This window comes from Cuculus canorus, chromosome 16, assembly GCF_017976375.1.
Source record: "Cuculus canorus isolate bCucCan1 chromosome 16, bCucCan1.pri, whole genome shotgun sequence".
In the NCBI taxonomy this organism is placed as follows: Eukaryota; Metazoa; Chordata; class Aves; order Cuculiformes; family Cuculidae; genus Cuculus; species Cuculus canorus.
In genome coordinates, this window is record NC_071416.1 from 11,478,857 (window position 1) to 11,494,049 (window position 15,193).

The window sequence follows — 15,193 nt, forward strand, 5'->3', positions numbered from 1 at the left end:
CTTGAAAGACAAACACTGGACGTGGAATATGGACCTGTCTTTCAGTTACAGAATAGCTTTGACATGTTTTTGCATCTGATTTGAGGTGCCTTTGCATTGCAGGAGCAAGGTAGAAGGGTCCAATGGAGACTGAATATCTGGTTCTGTTCCAACACGGCTTAACATAATAGTGTCATAGGCACTGATAGATGTGTCAATAAGCATTTGGATAAATAACTAGTATCCAAGGAATTTATCTTGGTTGTAGAAGTTTTAGCTGAATAGGTCAAATTTGTTAACATCTTAATTTACACATATCTGCATTCCAAATACTGCTTTTCAGCTCCTTTTCCTAACAACACGAAAATGTCAGCAGCAAAACCAAATTTACTCCTCTAATAGCTTTCTCAAGATTTCAGGAAAAAACAAACGAAAACAAGAAAACAATCTATAGCACAGTTCTGAGAGTGCTTAAACACATTTTTCAATTTAGACCTAATGCAACTTTGTGTTAATAAAACAGAAACTTTTGCCAATTCCAGATGTAATCCTGAAATGTAGCAGAAAGCCGTGGGAACAAGCACGTCCCATAGCTTCAGGGCAGCCCCAGGACAGTGCCCAGAGCTGGTTGTTCTGCCTCGATCCAAGTATCCCTTGCTCAGTCTGGTGCTCAGCTGTGGGGCACTCAACACCATATTTCCATACACAAAGTGCCAGTTTGCCTTGATTTCCCAGACTCAGCGCAACAAGGGAACTAACATGAGGCATACGGTTCCCCTGCATGTTCTTACAATAATTCAGATGCAGAGAGACCAATCCGAAAAAAGACAACCGTTCTACCCTATTCTTTCCCTCTAATTATCACCTGCCTCTTTTTTTTTTAGCTGATTTGCTGAAATTAAAATCTCTCTCCCATCACGCTATCCCAATCTAAGTTGTCAAAATTAATACAAACCAATGACCTTTCTCTCCCCATAAAGCTCTACATTAAAATGCTAGCCCCTACTGATGTCAAGGGGGCAATAATTGTTCTGTCATTTCCATAAAATCAGCATTTTCCTGCCAGAATTCAGATCTCTCCTCCACGTACTCTGCCACTGTCCTCCCAAGGGCTGCTGAGAATCTCTACAGCACTCCTTTCTCCTCTTCGACTGCAAGCGCGCTGCGGGCATGCAGCATTGCCTACGATAATCTACCTGCTTAAGATTCAGCTAACTTTCCAGTTCTCTAAACAAAAAGAGCAGGGAAAGGTCAAATCTGCCCTAGGTTGTGCTTGCAAAGTCGGCCGCGTCAGGTAGGAAGGAACAGGCTCTGGTGCTCCTCCTGCTCCCCTAGCTCTGCTTCTTGCCTTCACATCTTGGAAAGCTCTCCGCTCACCCCATCATCTCCTTGGAAAGCTGTTTCACGTAGCGTCTACCCCCGGGTTGTCTCGCCCTCAAACTGTGCCTTGGGCAAGTCCCAAACCCGCACCGCTTCCAGCCAGCAGCCTGGGTCCCTATGTTGGTCCCGCTGGCTGCCTTGGAGCACTCCACTTGCTGCTGAGCTGTTGCCGGTGCTTTTATCTGCTCTCAGCAGTGGCTCTGCAAGCTGCATATGGGATTCCTCCCAAGGGCATCATGCAGCTCTGAAGCTAAAAAGAAGCCTCAGATGTGAATGTAACAGGCACAAACCCCAGCAGAGTGATGCCCGTTGGCTGACACTCAGCGGAGCTGAGCACGCTGCAGAGGGGCCAAACAGTGCTGTCAGGGCTGATGTGCAACGAGAAGGAAATCTCTGAGGTGATGGAGATTTTCACCCCTCTGAGTTGGGTTTCCCAGGGAGGAAAGCCATGCACCAACCCACACATGGGGCGTCCTGCTTGCTCCATCCCCACCATCGGTCATGCGGGAGGAAAGGAGGACAAAACCAGTTTCTGGTGCCTTCTCTATGGGCTTTCTCAAAACAGATTTCACTGGACTTCTTAACTCTGGGGACCACACAGACTGAAACATCTGAGCCTAAGATGATACAAGCGCTTAATTTAGCATTTGCTGCATAATCATATCTGCGGCTGGTTGCTCAATGAACAAATGATCCTTCTCCTCATTTAGTTGATCAAGATCTCCTAATTGCGTTGGCTGGGTGACACTTCACCAACCATGCAGTCTCAACAGGGAACCCCCCCCCCCTTCAAACTCCCACCCCCCGTTCTCCTTCTTCCCCAGTCACTTCAATCCATCGCTGATGCTATGTTGATTTCGCTTAATGTGTGAGGTATAAATGCTTTGTCCTTGAGCTACGCTCACAGTTAGAGAAGGAAGAGCTTTGAGAATCACACTAGATAGCTTGCATGGGCAGAGCGTGTTTTTGTCAGTAAAAGTAAAGCTTCCTCTGCATTTAGAAGCGCTGTACATTGTAAAATGCCAAGAATAAAGGCAGAGCCTCCCACAAAACCAAAATCACTAGAAGACATTTGGCTAGTTCAGAAACGACACTAAGTTGCCATCATGAAACATGCAATGCCTGTAGAGCATAGGCTGTGTAATTGTGTCTGAAGATAACACACAAAGAACTAAGCAAGACACGTCTAGAAAGGGCTATGGATGTCTAGCACTTTATTTGTCTCCCAACAAACAGGGGACAAATGCCAATTTATTCATGCTCCTGCTTCTTCTGAAGTATTTTCTACACCTTTAAGCAAGGAAAATATCAGCTTCATGTGCTTGAAGATCCTCCCAGAGTTTCATTGACTGATATGGATTAAGACAAAAATATCACATCAAAGCTATGATGCCCCACAGTTGCTGCAGAAGCAAAGACCATGATCTCCATGTGGAAATACAAACTTTAGGGGCTTGGTATTCAAGTCAGGATTTGGGCTTTGCAAGTCAGCAATCCTCAACAACGGGAAACCCGGTGTGACGGCTTTTAAACTCACCTCTCTGTCAAGCCCAGCAGCCACAGTGACAATGTCTCCCGTCTCGCTGTTAATAGTAAACATATTTTGCGATGGGCTCTGTGGGGTCTGAGTCACGATTCGGTATCTCACCATCCCATTCGCTGTAGTACTATCATCTGCGTCATTTGCTGTCACTGTCATCACGTAGGTACCTTGGAAGAAGAGAAGATGAAATATCAGGACTGTCTCATTACAGAACAGATTGCATTCCCATTGAATCAGGGTCATGCATTTTACTGAGAAATGCTGTGGGGTAGACATCCCATGTCAATCCAGCCAGCCAAGGCAAGGGTTGTGAAAACAGCAACTCTGCTGACACTAGATGATCTGTAAGGCTACTGATGACACATAACTGGTATACAGCCAGAAGCCATATGAGAATATCTATGATTAACTTCTAATTTTTTCAGTGATTTTAGGGCAGCATTTTTTTGTCCTATCATTTCATACATATTCTCATAGGTGATTTTTTTCCATGCAATTCACTGCATTCACATACACTCAGAAGTAGAGTTAAATAGTAGAAAGCCCATCAGGCTTCTCAGCAGCTTTGACCCCATCAATACACCCATGCATGGTGCAGGAAGCAACTGCCGGCTGCCTCCAGTTCTTGCAGAAACGTCCACCTCTCTGGACCCTTCTGGAGAGTAGAAAACACTTCTGCAGAGCAAATGGAACAGCTGTTGCCCAGCAAGACAGAAAATAAGTGATTTGGTATGTGTGGCCAGCGATGTATTGAATCATTGGTTTGTTTCTTGCTAATCATCAGTGTCTCCATTTGCCTTGCAAAAAACAATCCCTACTTTCTAGATACTGTTGGGAGTGCACTGATGCACTGACAGGCTCATTATCACTGGAGTTTGGCAGCAGGGTGTTTTGCTGAAGTGGGAAATTATCATTATGAGGGTAAAAGATGTTACTTGATTGGCTAGACTCCTGCAGCTGCATGGTCCTGTGACCCCCTAGTGCTCATAGGGCCCAGCTTTACGCTTGTTATATTGGTAGGAGAGAATGTCTAAAAGGGCAGACGCATACTGCTTACAAAAACCAATCTGAAACACTGGATAAATCTAATGATATGAGACCTGGAAGGAGGTGCAGGAGGCAAAGAGAGACAGTGAAACCAGACACAACCTCATTCAGTGACCACAAAACCCCAATAGCATCAATGGAAAGATGGAGGGTACCGCTTGAACATTGCTCATTCGGGAACTCTGAACAGATGAACCAACTTAAGAGCCTGCCGTGCTGGAGGAGATGCAATTTGGTCCCAACAAGAACCTGAGATCGTTCAACATGGAGTCACGCATTGTTTTACAAAAAGAGCTGAGTTTGTTCTGCCCACTTGGTTAGATGCAAGCCACCGGCAAACTCGAGGACATGTGGCTATATCAGCGCTGCATTGTGTCTCATCTAATAAGCCCAGATCCCCATTTTGGTCACAAAGCTACCAAGCTTCCAGTTTAGAGAAAAAAAAGAGCTGGAGAGCTTGCATCTGTTTGCAAGGGAGTTTAAAAACATCCCCCGTGCTCTAAATGGGCAGGTCTACCAATGGCTTCTGCATGCCTAAATTTTGTAGCCCAGCCAAGTGTCTTTAAGCCTCTCAGCACGTAGGCAGTCCCCCCAGTATCTTCCCCAACTTTGGGAAAACAACATTTCCCAGTAGCAGCAAGAAGTGTCTCAAGAGTTTGTATTTTTGCACTGTGGAAAGTGTTTTGCCGATCTCCTTCCGCCTGGCTCAATCAGGCTCTTTGTGTTCTCTATGGCAATACAAATCCCTGTGAGTTTTCTTAGTTCAATAAGAATTATAGATTAAAAAATAAATGAATGCGTAAAGCAAATTCTAATGATGAATACATTCCTATCTTTCTGCAATAATCCTGATTCACATTTGAGAAATGAAAACAAACTATTCAACAACTTTAACATTTTTCTGATCAATAAACTTCAGGAGAGGGAAGGAACGCTGAATTGAAACGAGGCTGTGTAAGCAATGAATTTTCACCTTCCTCTTCAAGCATTCTTTTTTCACACCTTTGCAAAACCAGTTATCATGAGACAACTGATACAAATAAAGAAGCCAACCCTCAGATAAGTACAGGGGAAACGTACAGGAGAAATTTAAATAGGAATTGTGCTGAATGAGATGTTTGATTTGGAATTTATGTTATCTTAATGCATTCTATACTGAAAATATCTCTGAACAGAATGTCAAAACCTGTGGCTAATGAAAACAGAAGTGGAAGAGGAAAACAGAATCTATTTTAGGACACCTGCAGTGTCTTACAACATACTCCAAAACCCAGGTGATATTTTGTGATTCACTTCTAGTGCAAGAAACAACTCGGAAGGGGAAGTTATCGAGGCTACTAAGGTCAGACGAGAGCACCCTGCAGTTCTGGCCCCTCCTTATCTGGGACCTCTCAGACCTCACTGTGGTTTCCAGGACATGTGGGAGATGGTGGGTTCCCAGCTTGGCAGGGAAACCCAACAGGCTGTAGCAGGGGCGGGCATGGGGTGAGCTGACACAGCTATACTGTGGATGGAAGGTTTAGCAAGTCTCCTTCACTCTTTCCCTGACCTTTTTGCCTCTTTTCTGCAATGTAGCACTGGACTGAGCACATGTGCTCTAGCAAGAAGGACTGTTTCAACATACATAGTCCAACCTACATCCTTGTAAAGGGAGATGAGTCTGGACAAACATCTCTAAAGTCATGAAATGAGCACCAGGGAGCTGTATTTCAAGAGGCAACCTGCTCCCTATCTCGTATCTTTAATTTTGACTAACAAACCCAACCGCAGAGAGGAACCTGGCATTAATTACTAACTTGTAACTTAATAAAGTGTCCTCTGCAAATAGCCCTGTGTGGCTGCAGCAGTCTGCAGCACATGATGGAATTGCAGCAGCCGCTTGCTTCCCTGGCTCTCCGCTGCTCCCTGGGGCTGCCTGTCTGACCACAGTCTGCTGCAAACCGTCTGCAAATTACTTCTTCCTCTCTGCAGTCTGGATGGTGGCCGATATGTCCATTCCCGTTCCTATGCACAGACATTTCCCACCTGGCAATGTTGACCCAAAGATAAGAATGTGACAGCATCTGCTGTTACCCATGCTGAGGGTACCACTTTCAAGGACTGCTTCCAGCTGGTGTAACCTACATCACCATCTACATTCCGCTCAGTATTCTGTACTTTTAATCTGTTCTTATGCAAAGTTTATCCTTTAGATACCTGTGTGCTGCAGTGAATGACATAAACGTATATTTGTGCACAAGAGTATTCAACAGAGTGATGTGGATATACACTGCTGCCGTGTCTAACATCTTCTGGGTGCTGTATAAACTCTTCCACTATACTAAGCTGAGTCGTGATGATTTACCTGCTATAAAAGTAAATAATGTCTTGTTTCTACGTCCTACACATGGGGATATATCTTCATATACTTTATATAAAAGTAAAAGAAATCCATCCCCATACCCAATCCCTATTACTACACAAATTAGGCAAATATACAGTGGCAGCCTGCACATTTCTTACACGCTTGAGGACTGACGTGGGTATTGTTAGGGTTTAAGTGAACAAGTACTGATTGCCCAGTCTGGCCTGCAGGATGCGTGTATGTGTTTTGTTGAAATCAAGAGTATTAATCACAGCAGCTTTAAATCCCTGTGCCCTTCCCAGGCTGAGACTGGTAGCAGTAACCACAGACCACAAACACTGGGAAAACTCCTCCAAGTCACACTCAAGACCCCTCCGCTGTACTCTCCCACTTTTGGGTCAGACCCTGCCAGTGGTGATGGAGCTACATAGGAGGTATACAAATGGGGCAAGAGGGACTTTATGCTTCCAGTGCATGAGAGAAGCAATAGCTTTATTCTTCTGCTCTGAAGGACCTGCTCTTAATCCTGCTGACAACATTAAATGAATGCACGTAGTGCTGAAAGTTGGGAATTTGCCCCAGTCTGTGCAGTGTATCACATAACGAATACCCAGTCCAGACGGCATTTGATGTAACTATATTAAACTACACACCTGGCCTGCTAACTCAGGTAGATAACCTGTTGAAAGAGAAACATTTCTCATCAAATCAGGCACATGGTATGTTAAATAAAATACCTAACCCTAGTACATCATGTCAATATTAAATCAAATTTGTTGCACGTTGAACAGCTCTTCCGAGAAGCAGATTGAATTATCATGCACAGCTAGTGATGACAAGATTACTGTGCATTAGCTTTCATTAACTAATGTGCCAAGTTCATATATCACCTGAGTTAAAATTAATGTATGGCATGACGAAGGAGATCTATCAAGAGACGGCAAGACCCCAAGAACCTGCACATTCACAATTCATTCTCTTTTGTTTCCCAGAGACCATAATCTCCTTAACCGTATTTTGTCAAATGAGATATTTTTGTTTCAGTCTAACAATGGATGAAACACGAGAGAGGTGCCTGAAAGCACCCTTTACGGCAAACATTCCCATTAGAACAATTAAGCTTTCTACAAGATAGGCAAAATAAAACCTTACAGAATCTGAGGGGATGGAAGCAAAGGGAGATAATTTTTACCTGTATATTCAGTTTTGTTTATCAATTTTAAAATTAATGGTATCTGCATACAAAAGGCTGCAAAAAGATTTTGTTAGGTTCACTATATCTCATTTTATCTACACACGTCAAGTAAAAAAAGAAGCAAAACAAGAAAGATAGCTGCCCTGTGTTTGCCCAACCAGATAAGCACACACTTGAAAACAAATATTTCCCTCAAATAAACTCCGGAATCTGAGAATCCACTCAATTCTTACTAGTTCAGATGGTCCCAAAGCAAGCTAAGGACTGATAATTCACACCACGTTGTCTGCAATCTCTGCTCTCCCATCTATGCAACTTCATTTCTCTGTAAAGACTGAGCTTTCGTGGTTTTAAGGCGTACAAACAATATCTTAGCACAACTGTGCTCCCGAAGACTTTGTTACAATTGCTTTATAATTACCATTTTTCTAAGCTGGTTTGATATCCATTAGTTAGATTTAATGCATGTTAAAAGAAAGAGCTAATGGGCACTTATCAGGAATCCAAATTAAAAAAAAAAGATAAAACCACCTTTCACTTTGCCCTTTATACCACATATCACTATAAAAATACACAATCCTCTCTGTCTACTCATGTGATATAAAGAGAAAAAGCTAAAACTTCATCCAATTTTTACTGATAGTGCCAATTCTTCACTCAGCTTTATCTTACAGTTTGTTTTTTAATGGCTGGTAAATGGTTGCAGAATCATTAAAGGTTGGTTAACCTTCTCAGTCTAATTTTGACCTACAAGATACTTAATTTAATCATTCCCCCATAGAAAAGGACTGAATCATTATGTGCAGACATGTGGTGATGGCTGTATTACATTAGATCTTCATTAACCCAAGTTAATAATGGCTTTGTACTAATGGAAACCTCCCCTTCCTCCTATTTTTTTTTTTCCAAATTGGAAAGCTCACTTAGAGAATACTCCGCATCTGATGCTAGATAGATAGAGGCAGTAATTGTTGATGGGAAGATTAAATACTGAAAAGCAGTGTAAAATTTACAACATTTCCTAAAAATAAGATTTTCAGTTCAGAAGAGCTTCCTGGTATCAGTTTTCTTCCCCACAGGGGACGGGAACCTCATGGCCCTACTCACAACGGAACACTTCACCCTTTAAGTGAACAACGTCTCAGGAACTGAAACCATGGCAGAAAAGCAAAGATGTGAAAACCAAGTTACAATTTAACTGCATCCCACACGCTCCAGATAGAAAACTGAATAGAAACAGCACTTCCCTTCTGAATGATATTCCTTCTGTCATAACTGGTAGCTACGGTTATTATCTTTCCCATTATTTTTGTAATCATTGGCAAATTTTGACCTTTCAAGCAGCTAACCTAATTCATAAAGGATGCCACTTCCTAATTAGTGGAGACATCAGATTCTCAGCCTCAAACAAAGCAAGACCCAACCTAATGAGAATAGAACAAGTAGGTCTGGAGAGACGATTGAGCAAGTTGAAGAGGCTGCTGTCACCCGGAACTGAAGTAATTCCTTCTTACTGTTAAAAATGAAACAAATATCTCTAGTGAGAAAATGAACGGATGTACTGAATGCAGCATACAGATAGGCATGGCCCGCTTGCAGCCTTCCGAGACCCCAGGAGCCAACAAAATACACCAGAAGTAAAACTCCAAGATGGGCAAAAGCACATTCACGCTCTGAGAAATAATTTTGACTGCATAAATCGTGAGCCTCAGCTTGGCTGAGTTATTGCAGATGACTCCTCTTCATTCCCAGAGGCAAATTCAAAAAATGGAGAAAGAGTGACTTAGGACAAGATATCCCAAACATCATCACCACAGGGTGCTTAAAAGCATTGTGAGGTTTCAAGCTTAACGGAAGGCAAATGCAGCTAGCAAAATCGTGCCAATGCAGCCGGACAGAACCTGAGACTTTAAACACATATGCTATGATACAATACGATATAATATGATATCCATCATACTATATAATTTTTAACTACTCATTAAAAGCAGTCAGAGAGGGGACTATCACAGTGTTGCAATTCCCTTCTAGAGTAGTCTCAGAACATGATTTCCACTTTTTTTTCCTTATATCAACTTGGCCTGTTTTTTTTCTGAAGGGAAAAACCATCAGCCTGGGGATTTGCATTTTTTCTCACCTACGGTCCTATAATTTACTTCCCTGCTCTTGGGACCGAATGCTTCTGAGAAGGAAATTAAGAGCACAGATTTCATAACCACTCACCTCGAAACAAAATGGAAAGCACTAGCACATGTGTTTGCAGAAAAGCAATTTCTTATCTTAAAATTGTGCTCGGCTGAGCAAAAGAACTTAAAAAAGAATATTGTGTATCCTAAGTCTGTGTGTGTTGTGTAAGAGACCAGAGTCAGGCTGGACAAAGCCATTTTAATAGCATACGAAGTGCAAGGGCAAGCTGCAGAAGATGGCACTGCAGTGATGCACGTATTTCACCTTGGGATGAACCCAGAAGTAACGCACCCAATCTGTGAAGAGCTCTGGACTTGATGATCCAAGAGGTCTTTTCCAACCTGGTGATTCTATGGTTCTATGATTCTATGACTGGGACCTACTCTGTTGAGACCTACTCTGGCTCTTGAAGATTTTACCTTTACAAGAGCTCTCTGAAACATGGCATTTGCATTGTTTTTAGCTTCTCGCGCTATCAGTTGGAAGGGGCCCCTGGCACACACCTCGGCATCCCAGCGCCACGTTCCCGCCAGCAGCCGAGTCAGCCCAGGTCCATGAACCTGTTCAGATGCTCTGTTGAACTAGGGCCTTCCTAAATAAAGAGTACTACAATTGACCTAAGTCCAAGCTGGTAAAAGAATATTGGACGTTTTAATTATAAGCAGCACTACAGCATTTTTCAGTGGTTTGTAATGGAAGAAAGGGTTTTCATTCATTGTCCTATTCATGTTAAAAAACGAAGCATCTTTTCTTCAGACCTCAGGCGTTGCTGCTTTTGTTTCCTTCTCTGCCACCCGGCAACACTTGCCCTGTTCCTTCACCGAAAGAACAACCTGCAGGACATCAGGCATCTCTCTATGGATTGTACTCTTAGGCTGGAAAAGAGGAACAAGCCAGAAATGCAGAATCCAAATTCTTCACATGAATATAACATATATAAAAATGCAACTATGTGCCTTAAAAGATTAATTTCACAAGCCTTAAATTGCAGTTTAATTTGAAAACTAATTCAGCCTCATAATTGGCTTTCTGTTCAAATCACTGAGGCTAAAGATTTAAATTCTTAATATTCAGATGACTTTCAAGTTTCTGGCCCCATCTGTGCATTAGTCCATGGTGTTAATCTCTGAGGGAATCTCTGCTGGCATAGAAATAAAATAAACAAACTGGGACACTAGCAGAATAATCGGCTTTTAAAATCCTTGGGTTTTTTATATACTGCTTATTTTTATGAGATTCCTTTAACTCAATTTGCCACATATAGATTTGGCTCCCAGCTATTTCATTTTTCTTGTGGCACGCTATCAACAATTATTGTATCACAGTTCCGTGAAATCAGGAGGAGACGGGGAAATTTTAAATTACAACATTTCTCATGTAAGAAATACTAATATTCCTTTATTTTGGAGGACTGTCCATACTTAGCACTTTTTAATACCACTCCCAGGGAGGGTGGCAGCTGTAAACTATCCTACACAACACTGCGAGAAAGGAGGAGCTGCATGAAACCACGGTTTAAAAGAAGCCACTTGGACTTTTGCTATTGACTTGAAAGGGACCAAGATGTATCCAGAGAGTTAGTGAACTGGAAAGGATGAATGGGAATGGAAAAGGCCAGTCTGACAGAAACAAATTGTTTTGGAGAGATGAGTTAATTTCTGACGATCTTTCTGTTAAAACAAAATAGATACAAACCCAGAGCAAAGCACTCGAGTCACTGCGGAGCATTTCACATTGACCTTTTCAGAACTGAACGCCTCAGTTAAGTGAGACATCCACATCCTACCGTAAGGTACAGTCTGTGGTGGGTTACAGCAAAACTAAGCTTCTGCAGTCACCAAAATAATCTTTCTCCATCACATTTTTGTTGTGTGATTAAATTCCCTTTTTTTTTCGTTTACGTTTAAACATTTTCATTCTCTCTTACCGAGCGATGTTTTTTGGAAGCTGTGGAATTTCTTTTGAAACAGCACTCCCCAAGGACCCCCCCCGGGATGCTGCAAGCCCAGTGGTGTGAGCACAGGGTAACTGCTGTTGTGCAGAGGGGGGAAACACACCCCAACTCTGGCTGCCTTCTGCTCCAAGGGCAGCGGAGCTCGCGTGGCGCAGCTCACACGTGGGTTTGGAAAGGGCAGCAGAATCCTCGCAGGGCAGGCAACGTTGGGCAGCGAAGCTGTGCAACCCGTCCCGCTTTATCAGCGCTTGAAAGGCAACTTCTGCAGCTCCAGGAGAACTTTGCTGATTAAGGCTGCCAGAGGGACCAGGGGAATTTCAGCTTCAGCTTGCAGCTGCATTTTTAAAACTTGGCTGTGTTCTTCATATAGAAGCAAAGTTCAAAGAGGCAGAACATTATTCAATATGAGTAAAACACAGTCTTTTAAGATACACTTTCAAACAGTGGCATGTTAAATCAAAACTCATGGATGGTTCTGGAGAAAGCAAAATCTTGCATTACTATGCCTGTTCTGCAATTCTGGAAGAGGCTGTATTTACACATTTAAATTGTCCAGCTGCATGACCTTAGGCTAGATAAACTAAAAATGCATTAAAATGTTTTCCAGAGAGCATCAGAAACGGAAAAAGGAATGCAAATCAGTTTAAGAGCCAGCACTCATTTAAGGATGCAAAGGGGCCCGGCTGCGACACACGTGTTCACCCTACAGAGAGCTTTACTTCACAAGAATGAGCTCCTGATTTCAAGAACACTACGCTTCAGCACAAGACACTATTTCAATTAAGTTATTATAATCTGAACCAGCAACAACAACCTATTATAATTAATAATACTTGATGATTTCTTTTCTATTCCTGTCAAGGGTTGCTTCAAGGTGACTTGCACACCGCAGAGAACACACTCCTTGGAAACCTAGACAGTCTGCATGCTCAGCAGTCTGGGAAGCCCCTCCACTTAAACACCATCAGACTGTCTCTAATCAGTCTCTTCACATTGCTGCCAATTCTCCCAGCTCTTGGACAATCCCCTTCGAAGGATATTTGTATTTTAAACTAAACTCACCTCTTCCACAGAAGGCTAAGTGCCCAGCAGCACCTCAGCGTGCCGCAGGTTGGAGCACACATCCTTCCTGCATTCCTATTTTCCTGTTCCACTCCACCTCCTTTTGGGTTATTCGCTGCAGTCAGTAGGTCACATCCTACTTGGCCACCCTCCGTCCCCTGCCATGGCCAGGCACATTCTGCAGCTGCCCTGCAGGGTCAGAGATGGGGCACAGCACTCTCTTCCAGCTCGCTGCATCCTGGCTGCTAAGGGGGGACCACGAGACCCTCCCCAGCGCAGCACTCTCCGCAGGCAAAGCCCTGCCTGCTCCTGGATGCCTTCGCTTCGCCCCACACCCTGGGCTTTGCTGTGGCAGCACCGCAGAGCCCTTTCCTGTTTACTTTGAATGGGATCTGCTCTATTGATCCTGCTAAAGCCTTACAGGGGCTTCCCCTGCAGCTCAAGGTCACTGTGCCCTGCTCAGTCTGTGCTCGACTGAGCATATTCTTGACAGTCTTCCTCTGCAAAATTTTCATGGGTAGAGTTTGAGCTCCATATGTCAGTTTTTCTGTTTTTTCAATCTGGGCAAAATTCCTACTGACTTCAACCAGTCATCGGCTGCTCACACTAGCTGCCCTCAGAGTCAGCATTTATTTGGGATACTCTTTCATTCTTGAGCTACTTTTCTCACAAGAGGTGTGCAGAATTATTAAGAACATTGCAGATACTGTGGTAATTCAGTAATACTGCATTTTTAATCACAGCCATTATAAATGGGCATATGGAAGATGTGAGAAATAACAATTGTACAGGATATCCAGGGAAGCATTTTCAGTCCTCAGGCACGGTTCAGCAGCAATTAAGAGTGGAAATGAATGCTGAACTCCTGTAACATATGATAAGATTTTTTCAGTTTGCTTGAAGCAACTCTGTGCTTTATATATGGACATACACACATATGCATACATATATTTATAGATACCTATACATATATAACTGTTGAATCAATACTGAACGCATTGTGCTGTTACCTCCAAGAATAAGCAATGCCTTTCATTTGTTGACCATTCCCACAAAGAATCAGGAGTTCTGCTCACGTATTTTTTTTCTCTTGCAGAGGCTGATGTGGTACCTCCTTGGTTGTTACAATATTCTGAAAAATCTTGAACTATAAAAAAGTTTCCAAATCTCTGCAAGATCTACTCTTAGCTAAATGCACCGTTCAGATTTGTCTCTACATAAAACAGGGATACGCAACTTTGAGGTAAACAAGGAGCACACAGACATCCACAGTAACTCTATGACCTCTCTATCACATTCTCAAAGATAACATCATCATGTTTATTGCCAAGTGCATGGAATGAGGGCCTTAGATACCCAAGTTCCCAGGAGGGTCTACAAAAGCAAAGAACAGAAATTCAATACTAATATAAACCTTTGAAAGAATACCGATTAAATAGGAAAGAGGGGAAAAACCATCCCAAATACATCAAAGACAAATGTAATTGCTTTTGAATAAAACCAGATTGCATTCCATCTACTTGCCTTAAAGGCAAGCACTCCAGCCTGGGATTCAGAATACCAAAAATCACTGGTAGAAGCAGAGGCACAAGTATTTTGTAGACAAACTTATCCTATTCTGATTCAATAGCTCAAAGGCTTATCGGGATTTCATACAAGAAGAGGATGCAATTTACTGCTTCTTTCGCATAAATGAGCAGAGCTAGTTAAAACATTTGGGAACGCTTTGAATATTGATCTGTCCTAGAATAAGATGTAAGAAATTTGATGTGCTATGGAAATGTTGCATCAATCTTCAAACCCTGACATGCCCCAAAGTGGCCTTCAAATGAAAGTCAGAAAATCCTGTGGGAAGACTAAAGCCATCATCTCAGGGACTTCTTGTGTCCTCTCTGCTGAGCAGGACCGGGATCAGCGCTTTGCAGCCGCTATGTCACCACCCAAAGCATATCAGGAAGGGAGCTGTACCTATTCCCTCCTCAAAAATAATATCACGTTCCATCCCCACCATGTGTCACCACAGCAGCCCATTCCTCACAGTGCTGAAGGACAATCAATCATGACTGCGAATCACCTTGTTAAAAATAGTGGCCACCGGAGACTTTCTGATGACACCTCAGGCAGCGGAGAAGCCGTGATAAATGTTTGCTGACACAAAACAAAGTCACGTGGTATTTAGCCCCTCAGCCAGCAAACAACTGAGGATAAAATCTGTCTTGGAAAATTCCCCCTCCAATTTCAGGAGATGCACAAACACACTGGTGATGGTTTTCACAGTATAATTTCTGTTTAAAGAATGAGTACACTACTCTTAATAATGCTCAGCAATAAGCTAAACCAGCACAGTTACCACGTTGGAAACTGCAGGGTTATTCCACACTTAAATAACAAATCAACAATAGAGTTGAAAAGAAAACATTGAAGACCTTCATAAGTGTTTTTTTCCCCCAACATGTTCACATAAAAGTCATCATTTGCATTCTGTGTACTGCTTACACCCTC

General features: G+C 42.7%; 1 protein-coding gene across 3 annotated transcripts in view; it reads right to left on the reverse strand.

Moving 5' to 3' along the window:
* Nucleotides 1–15,193, reverse strand: part of CDH4 (cadherin 4) — a 447,572-nt gene that overhangs the window by 77,987 nt on the left and 354,392 nt on the right. For all 3 annotated transcript variants that reach the window (XM_054081611.1, XM_054081614.1, XM_054081612.1), the window contains one exon: nt 2,897–3,069. In XM_054081611.1, the coding sequence (XP_053937586.1) occupies nt 2,897–3,069 (173 nt within the window). The remainder of the gene's footprint in view (nt 1–2,896; nt 3,070–15,193) is intronic.